This window comes from Tauraco erythrolophus, chromosome 2, assembly GCF_009769465.1.
Source record: "Tauraco erythrolophus isolate bTauEry1 chromosome 2, bTauEry1.pri, whole genome shotgun sequence".
Lineage (NCBI taxonomy): Eukaryota > Metazoa > Chordata > Aves > Musophagiformes > Musophagidae > Tauraco > Tauraco erythrolophus.
Genome location: NC_141466.1, coordinates 65,923,079 through 65,939,862, shown reverse-complemented (window position 1 = coordinate 65,939,862; position 16,784 = coordinate 65,923,079). Strand labels below are relative to the sequence as shown.

General features: G+C 37.0%; 1 protein-coding gene across 1 annotated transcript in view; it reads left to right on the top strand.

Annotated features, from left to right (window-relative positions):
• CD2AP (CD2 associated protein) overlaps nt 1–16,784 on the top strand; it is a 69,907-nt gene that overhangs the window by 36,577 nt on the left and 16,546 nt on the right. The window contains exons 6-11 of the mRNA XM_086625543.1: nt 1,035–1,219; nt 4,974–5,082; nt 9,103–9,194; nt 11,532–11,636; nt 14,026–14,062; nt 14,433–14,495. Coding sequence (XP_086481669.1) covers nt 1,035–1,219; nt 4,974–5,082; nt 9,103–9,194; nt 11,532–11,636; nt 14,026–14,062; nt 14,433–14,495 — 591 coding nt within the window. The remainder of the gene's footprint in view (nt 1–1,034; nt 1,220–4,973; nt 5,083–9,102; nt 9,195–11,531; nt 11,637–14,025; nt 14,063–14,432; nt 14,496–16,784) is intronic.

Here is a 16,784-nt window from a genome sequence, read left to right as displayed (position 1 = left end):
TTTAAATTTATATTTGAGGAAAGAGGCTTTAATCTTTATTGCAATTCCCAGAAATGCGTACTCTGGAAAGAACTTAACTGAAAGGCTAAAAGATGTGTAGGCTATTTTGAATTTGTTTTATAACAGCTGTCTATTTTCACATGACTGTTTCCTGGATTTCTGCATGTGGAAATAGTTTGCTCATGAATTCTAGTTTGTAGGTTTTAACAGACTTGACTGTAACTTAAAAATAAAATAAACAGTAGAAAAGTCTAAAAGCTCGTAACACATAAATTAAGTTCTTCTGAACTACGTTTTTTGGAGGTGGATAAATGTTGTCCCTTAAAACTGCAAGATTGAAAGAATCTTAAATACGTGTGTTATCTACCAGTGATTAATCTCAAACAACTACATCTGATTTGTATGCTTAACTAATTTAAAATAGGTTTTAAGTGTTACCAGGTTAGAAAGCTGTTTAAATAAATTTGCAAGAAACTCTTTTCAGGTACTCTTGGTAGGCCGTTTTAAGCAATAGGGAAATTTCACTTTGGTGCCTTGGGAGGCATCACTCTGCTACTGAAATGTTTTTTTCCTGTAGCTGTTGAAACATGGTAAGGCTCATTATGGTCCATTATTGATTATTGCTCTCAGCAGCTATAGCTGGGCAAATGATAAGCTTTTAAATGTTGGACTGAAAACACATCTTCAGAGAATATGTAAGCAATGTTTCTTAAAACTAATGGAAAACATAACGTTGACATTAACAGACTGTGGAGCCTGGGTGATAATTGAAATAGCAAGAAATACTAGTGATCTAATGACTTAGTTGCCAGAGTATCCAAAGCAATACTGATGTAATTTCAAATAGTTTTATGTTAAATATACAACTAGAGCAAACGTGAGGCATTACAGCTACAAAAATGTTTCTAGAAAGGCTGTTTAGCAAGAGCAATGCACATAACTGTGTTACTTCCACTTTTTCCACAGAAAAGCAAATAAATAATTTCAGATATTAAAACAACTTTTTCTTTCTTTTGGTATTTTTTTACTTTCAGAGTCTGTTTTCAGTGGTCCTACCTCACCTGTGGCCTCTTCAGGAAATGGGAGTGAACCTGGATCTGGACCAGCACAGCCAAAGAAAATTCGAGGTATTGGATTTGGAGATATCTTTAAAGAAGGCTCGGTGAAACTTAAGACAAGATTATCCAGTAATGAATCAGAAGATAAAAAGCAAGATAAGGTTTGTAGCAGTTCATATTGTTATTTTTGGGTTTCCTGTAAAAATAATTTAAAAGATGTGGAGTCTGAAGACATAGTATCTTACAGATGCTGAATATTTGTCATTTTAAAATTTCTCAATATTTTCATAATCAGACCATGATCATCTCATAGTGCTCGTCTATAAAGCAAAACAAACCCCCTCAAACTTCTTGCCCAGAGAGGTGGTGGATGCTCCATCCCTGGAGACGTTCAAGGCCAGGTTGGATGAGGCCCTGAGCAACCTGATCTAGTTGGAGATATCCCTGTTCCTTGCAGGGGGCTTGGACTAGATGACCTTTGAAGGTCCCTTCCAGCCCTAACAATTCTATGATTCTATGATTTTTTCATAGTAAGTTATATTTAACATTGATTCCAAAAGGTCTGTTCAAAGTCTTGGTGTTTCAAACATAAGAGAAGGAAAACCAAGCTGATATGAAAATTGTCATTTCAAAGCAACGTGGTGTAAGATGTAATAAATTCTTGAACACATCTACAGTACAAAGTCTCTCATAGGTCTCTTTGTAACAGACTTTGTATATAATCTGGGACAAGCCTGTTAAGTCTTCCTATACAATTTAAACTTTGTTTTTAAAACAAAGAATATTTTTTATTTTTCTTTAGTTTTCTGTTTTTTTTTTTTTTTTTTCCAAGTTTGGTAGATGTTGAGATTGATGTTCTGGGCATCCGCTGTCAATTACCAGTGTAAATGTCCTTCAGTGAATGCTGCCAAACTTTTAGCTTTGGTGGTGTCGTAGGTTAACAAGCTACATAAACTACTGATTGTGTAAGCCTGAGAAAATCTGGTTTACAATTTTAGATCCTCTCTCATTTTCTTTTCCCCCTTTTTTTCTGAGTGAGAGGGAAAAGGAGTGCTTTTATTCTCTATATCGAAATTAAAGCTTAGGAGAGAGCAGATAATGTGATGATCATGAAATTGCTTTAGTTTGAGTTTTGTTTTGGTCTGAACCTGAAAGCACTCTTACTGCTTGGAAGCAGAACAGCGATGCTCAGTCCTTTATCTCAAACTTAGGCATCGTTTATATCAAGAGCTTATGTATGTGTTGTCAGCTTCTGATAAATTAAAGGCAGCTGATATAGTCTTGTGTCTCAGTTTTTACTTGGCTGTTCAATTCAAGAAAGCTTTTAAAACCCTTTGTCTAATTTAAGTTTGTTGTCTGTGGGTTATGATCGTTAGTGCTGTTTTGCTGACTGATTTGCTTTCCTCTGCTGCTGTGGAAATAATTGTAAAGGTGTAGGGCAAAAGGTGGAGTGAGTCCCTGGGAAGAGGGTAGAGACAGAGACTTCCTTGAATGTATTTTTCGCTCTATGGCAGTGCGAAGAGCAAAGCTCATCCACCTATAGGCATGATGTGTATCCTCTTTGTTTCTGGTGCAGTCATAACATCAGATGATTCAGAAAATGAAAATTAAGGCTTGGAGAATGTTATCTCCCAAGGAAGATGTTAATCTTGAAGAAGAGAAGACTTTGGGAAGACCTTTCGGTATATAAAGAGGACTTATAAGAAAGATGGAGAGAGACTTTTTACTGAGGTCTGTAGTGACAGGACAAGGGGTAATGGTTTTAAACTGAAAGAGGGTAAATTTAGCTTTTACATAAGGAAGAAATTCTTTGAGGGTGGTGAGGCACTGGAACAGGTTGCCCAGAGAAGTTGTGGCTGCCCCATCCCTGGAAGCGTTCAAGGCCAGGTTGGATGAGGCTTTGAGCAACCTGGTTTAGTGGCAGGTGTCCCTGCCCATGGCAGGGGGTTGGAACTAGATGATCTTTAAGGTCCCTTCCAACCCAAACCATTCTGTGATTCTATGAAGGCACATTTTGCTTTCTTTGGTTCTCTCCAGGCTTTGTCTCCTGAACTGTGGGTCTGTGGGATCACTACGTGTTCTTGTGGATGGTGTTTGACTAGGGTTTCAGGACTGAGCTTTCAAGTTAACTTTCTTGTCATGAGATTGATCATTCAAAAGCATGTTTCCCTACTTTATACCTTATAACTTGGAAGTGTAAAGAGCCTATCTAAAACAAGTTCAATTAATACAAACTCTGCTTCAACACTTTCAATTGTGTTATTCAACCGTGTATAAACACTGAAATATGCTGGTGCTCTGTTTTGTTAGTTGGCTTGTCTGGAAAGTTGTTGCAGGCTGTTCCTCAACAAGAGGGGAAATGAAGTGAGAAAACAGTTTTACATAGCCTAAAGATAATGAACAGTTGAGTTTAGCAGTTACGCTTGTTGCCAAAGTCATTCCAAAGGTGGACAGACTTACAGAACAGCATGGAGAGCCCTAGGGAGATAATTTTAATGAAGGTCTTGCAAAAATGGAATGGCTTCTTTGGATTTGTGCTCAACTCACGTTGGAGTTAGATGGAGGGGTGCTGGAAGGGCATTCTCAGTCTTTAAGCCAGTGGGAAAAAAAAAGCTGTCATCAGGAAACTCCAGATCAGAGGCTTTTTTCCCTTGGGCAATTTGGAGATTGTTCAGCACAGGAATGCTGAGTGCTGCTATGTCTGAAGTGCTCAAGAGTATTGTATGCTCCTACAGGAGACAGTGAGATGGACTTCGACTGGTCCCAGCAACCTGCCTGCACTCAGGCTATTTATACCCTGTCTGCCTAAACTTCCTCTTGTGTTTCTAATTGCATCTCATTTTGGAAGGGGGAAATGTAGAGAACTATTTCCATGTTGGACTTGTTTCATCTCATAGGTGGGTTATTTTAGTACTTCCTTCTTATAGCATTTTGGAAGAAGTTAAATTGCATATGTACTCCAAGAACATCCCAAGTGAGTGTGGCTTCCTCTGTGGTATGTCAGGGGTACCAAACACCAGCCCACAGGCATCATCTGGTTTTAAGGGGAGTAAATCTGGTTTCTTTGACAGTACAAAGTCTGTGAAGTTTAACTGTGAATGAAAATGAACAGAATAACTAAAGGCAGTGGGATTTTTCACATCAGTAACACTGTTAGGGCTGCTCAGGTAAGTACTGACTGTAAGATCATATGCTATGTTTGGAGCTCGTAGGGCTGCGAAAAAGTAGATGCAACTGAAGCTGTCGAAACCTTCCTGGCAGCTCAGTAAGCCTTTTGGGAGTGGGGGGAAGTATTGGCACAATTATTTTGGTTAGGTGTTAACTCTGAAACTTGTTACCAGTGGCAATGCCTCTGTTTTTTTGGTTCAGGAGAAATCTCTCGTGACACTTACTTGTTCTGGTTCTGTTCTGCACGAATTGCTAATAGTGGAGGGAAGCTGGGATGGGCTTTGATGTGCTCTTACATTTTTCTGAGTGGTTAAAAACTGATTGCCTCTTCAGCTGAGGTGGTGTATGGCTACTGAATATTCCTGTTATTCCGGTGCAAAGTCAGTGTTGTCAGCAAGTTACTTTCAGCAGAGCTCTTATATAGGGGCAATTTTCAGGATAATGGAAGAGTAGCACTTGGAAGTGCTTAAGTACAACTGCAACAGCAGTACCTGGCAATGTCCTGAGTTCGGCTTCCAGTTGAAAGGCTGTGCTGTGTCTTTAATCATTAGACAAAATTCTAATTGCAGTGGTTGTAATGAAGTGCCTACAGTAAGTGAAGTACTTAATGGGAAAGATCATTGAATCTCTTGCAGATGATCTTCTCACCATCTCAACTAATGAAAACCCGAGTATGTTCTGTAGCCTAATCAAAAAAAAACAAACTTGTAATGAGCTTTTGTTAATGAAGTTCTTTCATTCATATAGCCATCACCTAACCATCCCTCTGGAACAAAGCTAATTCATTTTCCCAGTACAACAAAAACTGAAAACTCATCAGAAGTAGTAAAACCAGAAGCTGAAAGTAAACCAAAAGGTAAGGCTGATGGAAATATATATATCTGTTACTTGGTAGTCCTCTGCAGAGAAGTATTTGGTTGTCAGTTGGTTTTTTTTGTGTTAAAATCTTAAACTTTTGTATATACTGGGGTTTTGTGTAATGTGCTGTACCTTTGAGAAGTTACGCAAATGCAGAAGAGTCTAAAAGAATTTTTGTTTGCATCTATGGAAAATGAATCAAAAACATTTGTAGGGTTGTCTCCCAGAACAAAATAAGGCTAGGGTATGAAGTTTTATTGCAGCAGCCTCTTTCTATTAATTTGCTACGCTGACATACTCAATCTGACAGACTTTCTGCCTGGCTTTTAGTGTTCAGCTGAGATGCTGGAAATCTATTACCGTGGAACAGTCCCCAAACTCCGTTTCTGTCCCTAGGCTATAGAATTGACTCTCTAGGCTCAGGATTTACTGTGGAGTTGCCAGTGTGCTGTCGTAACTGTATGCTAAGTTTCTTGCATCAGAAAGTTGGCACATAGGTTTTGTTGAAGTCTGTTCCCTAGATAGTCCAGTTGCATTGTGGTTCTGTTTATAACTTATTTTTCTTTTTTTATTATCTCTAAGAAATTATGACTTCATGTAACTGCAAAATTGCATAGTTTTATCTAGAGAGATGTTTTAAAGTCAACCCAAAACATCTTGTGGAAGTGCCAGCCCTGTATAAAAAAATTAACTTCAATTATGTGATGTGTAGACAGCTCATTTGGCCTCATTGCAGAGCAGATTGATTTTTTGACTTCTGTATTGTTATTTCAAGTATATTTTTATTTTATGCGGAAATACCTTATTTTGGTGTAAGTGGGTTGTTTTACATAGAACACATAATTTGCAGAAATAAGAAAACTGTAACAAACAATTGACTCTTTGCCTGTGCTCAGGAGTTGTGTAATCTAGCACAACAGGGCACTTGAAATGTCATGTTTGTTAGTCAGAGCCCAAGTTTGTCTGTAGCTATAGCAGTGTATAGGGCATCTGTGCCATTTTAGCCATGTTTTGGTTTTATTGAATTGGATAGCTATAAACAGCATGACCACGTTTACAAACAGCTGATGACTGTCAAGAAGTGTTTGAGGTAATGACTTGAGAGTAGTTATATGTTTTGCAATGGTAAAGTTTATCAAAAGTTTGTGCATGATGCGTTGGATGGAAGTTGATGCTTGTTTGCAACTTTGAAATCTTTACTAAACGTCAAAATTGGGATAGTCTTGGGATCTTGCTTTTAAACCATTCCAGTGCTATTGCTGTGCCAGCAAGACAATGTTCAGCCCTGAGCATTGTTGAATTTGACTTGTCTAAAACTTTGCATAAAAATTAACCCAAGTCTGCCTAAAAAAATCCGAACATTCAGTACTGAGCACTCAGGGCATTCAGTATTTAGCCCTTTTAGAATTTCAGGTGCATCTCATGCTGAAAGCATAGAAATTGGACTAATCCAGTAGCCATGCTGAGTCTCTGCTTCACAGAGAAACAAATGCATCAGAGGAACTTAAATATGATAGTAGTAGGTGCTGTAGGAGAACATCAGTAGGTAATACCTATAGACATCATTTAAGAACATCCTATAACCTTTGGAAAAAAGCTCGATTTTCTTCCTTAGTGTTTTTATTTTAATCTAGACCATATTATATTTTATATATATCATCCTCAGTTTTGAGAGAGCAGGTTTAAAATAAACTGGGTTCAATATGTTAGCAAATAAACAGAGATCTCTAAAATGTTTAGACTAGTGTGGCTTGTTTTGTGGTGTGGCTCTGCTATTTCTGGGAAGCTTATTTTGGCCTCTGGTGTAAGTATGTAAAAATATTTTGTTTAAAAAAATAAGATAATCACAATTTGACCCCTCTTTCCCCTATTATGTTAAAATACAACATCTGTGATTCCTGCTACTGTATTGTTAGTCCTGAGTCATTGGAAAAGATTCAGTTTTAAACTACCTTTTAGTAAAAATATTTACTAAAGTTCAGATCTACTGTTTCGTAAGTACCATCTTAGATTTAAATGCTGGAAAGCTAAACTGGACTCTTTGTCTTAACTACTGGCAGAATATCAGGCTTGGGAAATGGTACATGCTCTTGATGTTCATGGCTGGGTTTCTTGGGTGATGCTGGCTGCTGGGCTTGGCAACCTGGCACATACAGGGACCTTGGCAGTCTGCAGGGCGTGGGGCTCCCTGTCTCCAGCCTTCCTGGCAGCTGGAGCAGAGGGAAAGATTCCCTTTCTGGCATGGTTTCTGTCTGTTGTAGGACTTGGTGTTTATGAGGAGGGGAGAAGTGGTTGGAGGAGGAGGGGAGGAAAGAACTGTGTAGTCTGTCTGTACTGGCCAAATCTCCTGGCAGTAAGGGAATGCATGTATTTTTACAAAACCATGAGATATAGAAATGTGTTACACTTATGTAACATTTGCTCATTACTAATGAATAAAGTTCCTGAATTTGATAGATATTGGTAGTGTACCTGTTGAATTTTTTGAGTCAGTGTGATATTTTTTTTTTGTGGACCCCAGTTTAAACATTCATGTCTTTGAGATTGTTCTTCTTGTGTTTCTGTAATTTTTCACAAACCACAATATAGTCAATCTATAGTTGAGCATTTTTGATCACTAGATAAGGCAGTAAAATAATGCAAGTTCTTATATCTAGAATTACTCATGTGGTTACATATCTAGGTATAGTTATATAGATTTTTTTATATATATGTGTGTGTGTGTGTGTGTGTATATATATATATATATATCTTAAGCTTGACTTAATTTTGCATTTTAACATAGTGGTTGTCACTGACCAAGGTAGATTTTTATTTGAGGATACAATTTGTGCAGTTTTAAACCAAAGATTTGCATCTTGATGAAACAAAATACAACAACAAGATTCCACTGCAACTCACTCATTTACTTTCTCACCATCCAGCAAAAGGCAGTCAGTAAGACTTGCAGACAATCCTAATGATGGCTTGATGCTGTGCTGCTCTCTAACTGGGGGTTGATGCAGCTGCTTACCCCGTGTTGTCAGTGCCAAATACCTGATAGGTTATGGAAGCACATTAGAGTCCTTTTTGTTTGCTTCCTGTTCCTTAATCTGCCAGGTACAGAAATCCAGCCTTTTTATCTGCTAAATAATTTTAAATGTGCTGGGGTTAAAGAAGGTGCAAAAAATGCTTTGCAATCAAGACTTCTATATTAATGTACTTTGGCCTTTCTCATGCTGTTTTTGTTCTAGTGTGGGAAAGGAAAACAAATCCTCCTGCTTTTTCACCTGAAATTGTTATCAGAATTTTAAATGGATTAGTTATTGAATTGTACCAAACGGAAAGAAAGGAATTATTCTTTCTACTCTTGCAGAAGAGTCTGTGACTGTCTGAGTTGATCACTCAGATGAGCTCTGATTTCAGGTGCTTAGCCAAGGAATTCCCTTGCTTCAGTACTTGATTTCACCGCAGAACTTCAGCAAATGTGCTGCTTGGGTATTTGAAGTTTCTGCAATTGTAGGTGCTAATAAAGGATGTCACCTTGATACAATTACATGTATTTAGTTAGGATTGCAAACCTGAAGTTTAGATGAATTTTCAGAAAATATCGTATAAACTTTCAGTAAAAAGCTTGAAACCATTTTTGTCTGAAGTAGCTCAAAATGGAATGGATAATGCTATGGAAAGGATTAGATAGGCTGTTACAGGTTTAACTGAGTAGGTTCTTCTTTTCTGCCTCTGAATTCAGAGTACTTGAATAAGTTGCTGTTGTGGAAAAAATGTTTTGGAGCTTAAACTACTGACTTCACAAGGATTTTTGTCCATTCCTCTGTAAATGTATAATCTTATTTTTCTTTTGAGATGAATGACATAGTGAACATTTTATAAAGCAGTCTCAGATGGCTGGTCTAGAAGGGAAGTATGATTATAGTGGTAATTTCTGATCTCTTCTTTCAGACTGCTTAAGTGAGCTGGTGTTATGTATGTTACTACCCATGGCATGCAAATGTAGTTAACTGTGCTGCTTTTGTTTCAGCCAAGGAATATTGCAGGACAATATTTTCCTATGAAGGCTCAAACGATGAACTCAGCTTTAAAGAAGGCGAGATCATTCAAATAATCAGTAAGGTAAGACGTTTGGTCTGCTTTAACCATTTATATAGCTTTTGCAGATTTGTACAGGGAGATAATGTGTAAAATGTGAAAACAGGAAAGTTTCTTGGTGTAGACATTCCTGAAGACTGCTTTGTCTCATGTGAGAGTCAACTCTTTGCTTCTGTACTCAGTGGAGATACAGATGTCCTTAAAGATCATTCCAGGGTGGGAAGTTATCTTAGATTCCTCAAAGGCAAGTTAGAGCAGTGTACACCCGGTACCAAATGCCTTTTCAGTGAGGAAATTAGAAAAGCTTTGCAAATAGCCCTTTTACCTCCAAAACTTGTTCTTTTTCTCTGGTGATATATCAGCCTGACGTAGAGTTGATGGTTGGAAAGTATTACTGTGTCAAAAAGTGAGAAATTAAGAGCTGTACTTACTGATTTTTATCCAGATATTACAAAAAAAGCCTGAGCAAGTGTTTTCAGTAGGAGAATGAAGTCCAGGTGTTAGAGGTACTTGATGTTTCAGAATAGTCGTACAGAAGTTAATGATACTGTCTGGCTATTTAGAGAAACATGATTATTCAGTTGAATGTTCTTAGCTGTGCTGAATGTTGAAAGCACCTTTTTGAACGGTCATCTTGTTGTAGAAATGGTTTCAAACAAGAAGTGAACCCACCCATACTTAATTTCCCTGCAGTACTCTGCAGTCTTTTTTATATGCTGCTATATTAAGGAATAATGACATGCCTAAAAAAAGTGGAAAGCTTCCTTGTTTTCAGCTTTCATACAGTTGCAGAAGAAAAGTAAAACTTTTTTCTTTAGGAGGATTTTAAATTTGTGGAGAAGATGGCTGCTTTTCTTAACAAGAAAATTGATATTATCAGTATTATTTACTGTAATTACAGTGAAAAGAGTAGTTACAGAAGGCATTTTTTGAAACACAACAGCCCTTGCCCCATCTTCACTGAATCTTTTGCCTCTCTGTCCTTTTAAAACCAATTTACCCAAAGCATACAGTGGTCCAAATTGGAGTGAAGAAAAGTTATTCAGAGCAGAGCTCTCTCCCTCCAAAACCATCTTCTGAAGTCTATTAATGTAACTTTCCAGGATTTTGGTCTTACAAAGTGTTAAGGTTTCTGGGTGTGTTGTATTTATTTTTTTTTGGATGTTGGGGGTTTGTTTGGGTTTTTTTAGCACATACACTTTGTATAAAGCCTGTCTCTCTTGGCCATTTCTTTTCTATTTGTTCTGCGTATGATTATTTTCCATGGAGTTGTCTCTGACTTGCTAGCATGCTTCAGCACTGTCTAAATGAAGTTTATCAACAGATGCCTTATCCCATTCATGACTGCATGCTGTTCAGAAATTGGACTCTGTAGTACTTAATTGAAAGGGTGACGGAGGGCGAAATGAAAGAAAACTTGAGCAAACTTTTACTTTCAGTGCTAATTACCTATTCAGTGTTTTTTTCCCTGCTGGTTCCTCCTTTAGTTTAATGTGGGATGAGATTTTTTCAAAAATTTTATTTTAGAACTGATTTTTTTCCCCCCTCTCCTTTACCTGTTCAGTATGTCAGCTGAACTGAATACTCAGTTGTCCTTTTTGTGTACTGAACTTTGAAATGAACTACTTAGTGGTGCTAACAGTGGCCCATATCAACAGTAATCCTTTTGAACTTGTATGCAGGAGTGACATCTGCAGTATTTTGGAGCTGAGGCACAGAGGAAAGCTGTTACTTATGCTGCTAAAATATTCAAATAACGTCATTCTTTCTGTTATAGCCAAACTAAGGCCTCGATCCAGTAAGATCATGTAATGGATGTCTGCGCTACTGAATTAATTTTCCATTATTTTTTTTCTTATGTCTTAATGTGGTTATTTTTTCCCTCACTAGGGTGTATCCTCTTGTTTCTTCACCCTTTTCAGACTAGTGAACCTGATCAGTCACATCAGAATCACTTTTATTTTGTAGAATTGTGTGTTGGTTCAATGACACTTGAAGTATTTACTGAGTAAGTTGCCAGTCAAGGAAGTTGAGAATATTGAATATTGTGCTTTGGGTTATAATGGGGTTTATGTACTTTCCTTCCCTTCGCAAATCTTATCCTTATACACTTATCTTATATATGATGTAATACCGCTTCATCCTGTTTTTTAGAAAACAAACAAAAAGTGACCAAACCTGATCTGATCTGTAGCTGTTTCCCCTTGCTAAGGTGCACAAAGTATTCCTCTTATAATGGTGATATTTCAGACAAATGATTATTTTTGTATTATGGGTAAAAGCAAAAATGTTGTTCTGGTAACTGTATGTGCTCTGGGGAAGAGGTAAATATTGATTGAAATGTCCTGTTGTTTATTTTAGGACACTGGAGAGTCAGGCTGGTGGAAAGGAGAACTCAATGGTAAAGAAGGAGTCTTCCCAGATAATTTTGCTGTTCAAATACAAGAGTCTGATAAAGACTTCCCTGTAAGTTCTTATGTGTGTCGTTTAGTATCACAAAAAAGCATTGATGGAAATGCAAGGAGTAAAAGACTTAAAGACTTCACAGCACGTTATGCTGCTTAAAACATTATGATTGTGGCAGTTTTTAACTGACCTTGAAATAATTATATCAAAGAAGAAAAATTTGCCTGTAATTAATGAGGAAGATTAGGTCATATAGAAAAGGATATTGTTCTGATAATATGGTGTTATGTGTAACTGATTGCTGAATTAAACCCTTACAGTTTAGAAGGGAAATAACCAGTTGGTCTCTTCAATCTGTAGTCCTGTAAGTAACTCCTTACTGAATGACCTCTGTGGGACTGACTGCGATTTCTCCATGTTAAGACTTGTCAGTAGGTTGCAGTGTGTGAAGGACAATCTTTGGGTGGGATCTAGCTATATATTTTTTTCACCATCTCGTGCTAAATTGTAGAAATACATGTTTTCAGGTGGTACTCCTTGGTCTTGTAATTTTGGTTCTCATTTTGTAATTTTTTTTGTTGACATTAGTGTGATGTTTTGCTTCTGACAAGTTCGTGTAGCAAAGATGGTTGTGTTAATTCACAAATGTACATCACCCCCAGGTGGGACGGATTCAGATCCAGATAAGGGCATCTAAACGTTGAAGCCTGTATCTCAGCAGAACAGAGTTTCATAGTAATTTATTGCCATTTGGACTGGAATTGGAGACATTCACAGAGGATTGCTAGGTACAACCTGACAGATAGTTATTAACTTAATATTGAACCTTGGTAACCTAACATGCACAGAAAGTCTAGCTTCTACTCGAAGTCAGTGATTTCTTTTCAAATAGATTCTCAGCTTCACAAGGGTGGCATAAATACTGTAACATACACTGACTTGATTTGAGAAGTGAGTGGATAATATCACTGTTTTGAAGCACAGAATTGCTCCCTTTAGCAAGGGAAAAAATTATTCTTTTACCATAAGCAATGTTTCCTCTAGACAGACGTTGCCTTCCTCCTTTATTCTGCTTTGTGTAGTGGACCTCAGTATAGGGATTCACCTTGCACTGAGCAGCTTAGAAGTTGAAGGCATTGGATGGTTCATTATTATAATCAGCTATTTGATATTGACTTAATAAAAGCACAGATCAGAATCATATAATGGCAAGTTGGTGCTGAATTCTCAGTGTAATTGTTTTTGATATAAGCAGCAGTGCTGCACAGCTGGATAATGTATTTACTCTTTTGGGAAAGAAAGAGAGTATGGTCTTGGTATTCACGTTCAGTAGCTTTTGTGTTCTCTGGAACTGGAGAAAGAAATTTAATAGGGATTTTCATGCTTGCTTAATTACATTTCACTGTCAGAATAAAATCTCCCTATATTAGGAAGAGCTTATCCAGTAGCAGTAGGAGCACAGAAGTTAAGTTCATCCATAGCAACTGTTTCAAACACAATCACTACGAGGCGTATTTGGAGGGGATATGTTAAACTGAACCCATATGGTTTCAGCAGTGTTTGTGTAAAGAACAAGTGTTTTTGTAGGCTTTTGTGATCGTTTTATCAGTGAGTCTTGTCCTTAGTACAACCACAAAGATGCCTCTTCTGGAGCATTTTCATGAATCAGATTCTGAGGATGAGGTGGCTTGAGATGTCTGTCCTGAGAGGTGCTAGTACTCCTTCAACAGGAGAGAGAATCAAATTCAGTTTTGCCAGTTTAAGGAGAGTGATGAGTGACTATTTTAAAGTAAAGCTTTTCAGTGTACAAACTGTGACACCGTAGTACTTCGTATTTTTTTAATGGCTAGAGTAGTTTCCCCATTTAAATATACAGTGATAAGGAAGCTCAAAACAATGTTTATGCTGCAAACACTGCTAACTATTTTTTTTCGTCTTGCACTGTTGTAATTTAGAAGTCAATTAATTGAAATAGTCCTTCTGATATTTAGTTTGGAAACTCTTTTTTTCAGTGAAAGTGGCTATTTTTTGTTCAAAAATACCTGATTAGTCTTTTAAACTTGCATTGTACTAACCCAGATTGAGGTTTACATATTGAAATTAAAATTGGTGAGATCAGAGCAGTTCTTTGGACTAGAAAAGATGTAATTCTTAATTTTTAGTTCTTTGTACCTCTGCTGCTTATGTGTGTTGCTGAAGCACTGATCTGAGATTTGAAGAAACCTACGTTTTGTTCCTGTTTTTGCAGCTGGTTGTCTGGAAGATATCAGAGGAATTACTCCAGTTCTGTTTCCTGTCTGTGAATTGATTGCCTCCTTTGTGAAATATTTTGAAGTCAGCTAGTAAACAAGCTAGACATTGCAGTATGCAAAACAAAATACAAATAAGGCTGTCTTCACCAGAGAATATGTTTGTTTATTTGTCTTATTTTTTTTCTTGCATTTTGCAGAAGCCAAAGAAACCTCCACCTCCAGTTAAAACTCCAGGTACGTAATATATGTATGGTGATACGTGTCTGAGGAAATACTAAATTTCAGAAGCAGTGCATGACTTGAAAAGAAAATTCAGAAGTAGCTTTGTGTTTCCTAGTAATGCAGCCACCTGTAGTCACAGTTTGAGGTTGTTTTTTATGCTTTATGTGTTATGCTGCTGCTATATATTTTTCAAAATTATGATGGAGCCTACTTTGGAAACATTTTAATGCAGGCCTACAGTCAAATGAGTGTTTATAAATGGTATTACACTCCTTGCAAAGGAGAAAATATAAACACAAATTGATGTACATCATATTTTTAGTTAGTGACTAAGATAATTAAAGCTCTTTGAGAAATGTCTATGATGTGTTTTTACATTCAGCTCCAAAGCCTGAATTGCCAACTGGAGAGAAGAAATTGATTTCTTTGAGGCCTGAAGAAAAAGGTGAGACCAGTTTTCTCCATAGAGAATTTCAGACTACACTCTTGTAAACGAGTTACAATTTTTAGCTTGGCTGCTCTTTGCGATAGGTGCCTGTTTGCAAGACATCGTATGAATCATAGAATCATAGAATGGTTAGGGTTGGAAGGGACCTCAAAGATCATCTAGTTCCAGCTCCCCTGCCATGGGCAGGGAAACCCTCCACTACACCAGGTTGCCCAAAGATGGATTCTCTTGATACTGTCTGCTGAAGTTTTCATGTCTGTGATGTTATGGAAATGGGTTCGGTGTTAAGAACAGCTACAGTTTTATGAAATGTGTATTTCTTGTTATTGTAATACATTATGAAAAATGTTCATCGCACTGCATAATAACATAGTTACTATTTAATTCATTTAAGTGCAGTTCTGTGATAGTGACTGCAGTTTTGAATAGTAAGTTATTAAAAATGAAAACGTTTGCTGCTGCTTCCGAATGTTTTGGCCAGAATCAGTCTCTGATGGAAAATGTTTTTGAATGAAGTACATGAAAACTGTTGCAACACTCCTTAGATGAATAGTACAGTCAAGAAATCTCAATTTCTGAGCATTGTGTCCTGTTAATTCTTGCTACAGTCTGTTTTCCAGTTCCACAGAATTTGGAGATGTTTACCACTTTATTGTTAAATTTTAAGAGATACCTTTTTTCAGAAGAGAAGTTACTATTATCATCCAAACATGTCTAAAATGCTTCTTTCCATATTTGTAAAATTTACCAAGTTAAACTGTTTTGATTGTGTTTAAAAGTTAGAAGCTTAAACAAACGTGCTAGTTGGATCTTAAAGACGACATTCTGATGTTACTGCACCTTAACCATGTTACAAAAACATACTCTGTTCTGTGAATAGTGAACTGTGGCTGACCATGGCTAAAGAGCATTTCAACAAGTCAGCCTGCTCGATGCCTTTCTTGGCTTCCTTGGGCAGTTTTTATAACCCACGTTTTAAACAAAACACATTCTCAGGTGTTTCATATGAAGAATACTTGTTGGTATCAGTTATGTTTCCTCTGCATGTGAGCAAATTCTTCTTGTCTATTGGAACAATATCTTCAGGTGTGAATTGAGATCAGCTGTATGATTCTAGAAGTTTTGATCACTTGGCTATTCGTAAGATTAGGTTTATTTAAACTGCAGTAAGTTTAATTTTAGGCTGGTTCTGTTTGTACTGTGATGTTAACCTTTGCACGGTTGAGTTTGGTTGTTTGTGGAGGAATGTAGGCGCTAAAAAAAAAAGTGTGACACTATCCAAAAAGCTTAGGAACAGGAAAGCTTCTGAAAAATTAAGTTAAAGAAATGTCATTTACTCTGGTACAAGAAATGATGGAGGAAAACTTTTGAATTCAGTTGAAGGTCAGGTCTTAAAAGTTACTTATTTAGATAGCAGTAGTAGTTTACTACAAGACATGCCCATTTATCAGTGCAGTTTTACTTGTAGGGAAAAAAATTCATGTTGATACTAGTGATTAAATCCATTAAGTATGAAATTGTACTTGAAATAGTTTAAAAAAATATCAGTTGAGCAGCTCCAATCACAAGCTATCAAACAATGTAATTTTTTGTGCCTGTTGAGAGACTAATAAATCTGCTTTTAATTGTGATCAAAAATTGATCAAAAATTCAAAGCAATACTCCTATAAGTATTTCTGTATTTATAGTGAAGGACACTTAGTGGTATAATGTAGAAATTTTTGTCCATTGTAAATGTCTTCAGATTAATATTTTTGTTTCCATTACTAAACTGCTCATTTTTAGCCAACTCTTTGTCTTTTTCGTTGTGGAGCAAAATCCAGAAAAGAGGCATGCCATTTTGTCCAGCAGAATTGTCCAGTTTCTTTGCTCATGATGAATCTTGGTATTAACTTTTTGCACTTAGCTGTGGACGGTTTTTATATTCAGATTTTGAGTGGAAGTGATTGAAAGGAAAACTGACAGATGGTAATTCGGGGACACGATTTGATGACAGCATTTTTTTTCTGCCCTGTTTATGAACTGCCTTGTTCTTAAAAACAAAAGGCGTAATTCTCGACTTGTGTTCAGCATAGCTGAGTAAAGCTAATTAATCTTCAGTAATGCTGCGGGCTGTTGGGCATTTAAAATTTAAATCTTGTGTATGGATAGGATCAGTAGGCAGAAGTGGCGGGCGCTGTTAACAGGACAATCAGCACCACCAAGTGGCAAAAACCTTCCACTACTTCAGTATTTTATTTTTTTTTTTAACTCGACCCTAAGAGAGACTGGAAGGGAATGCCAGCC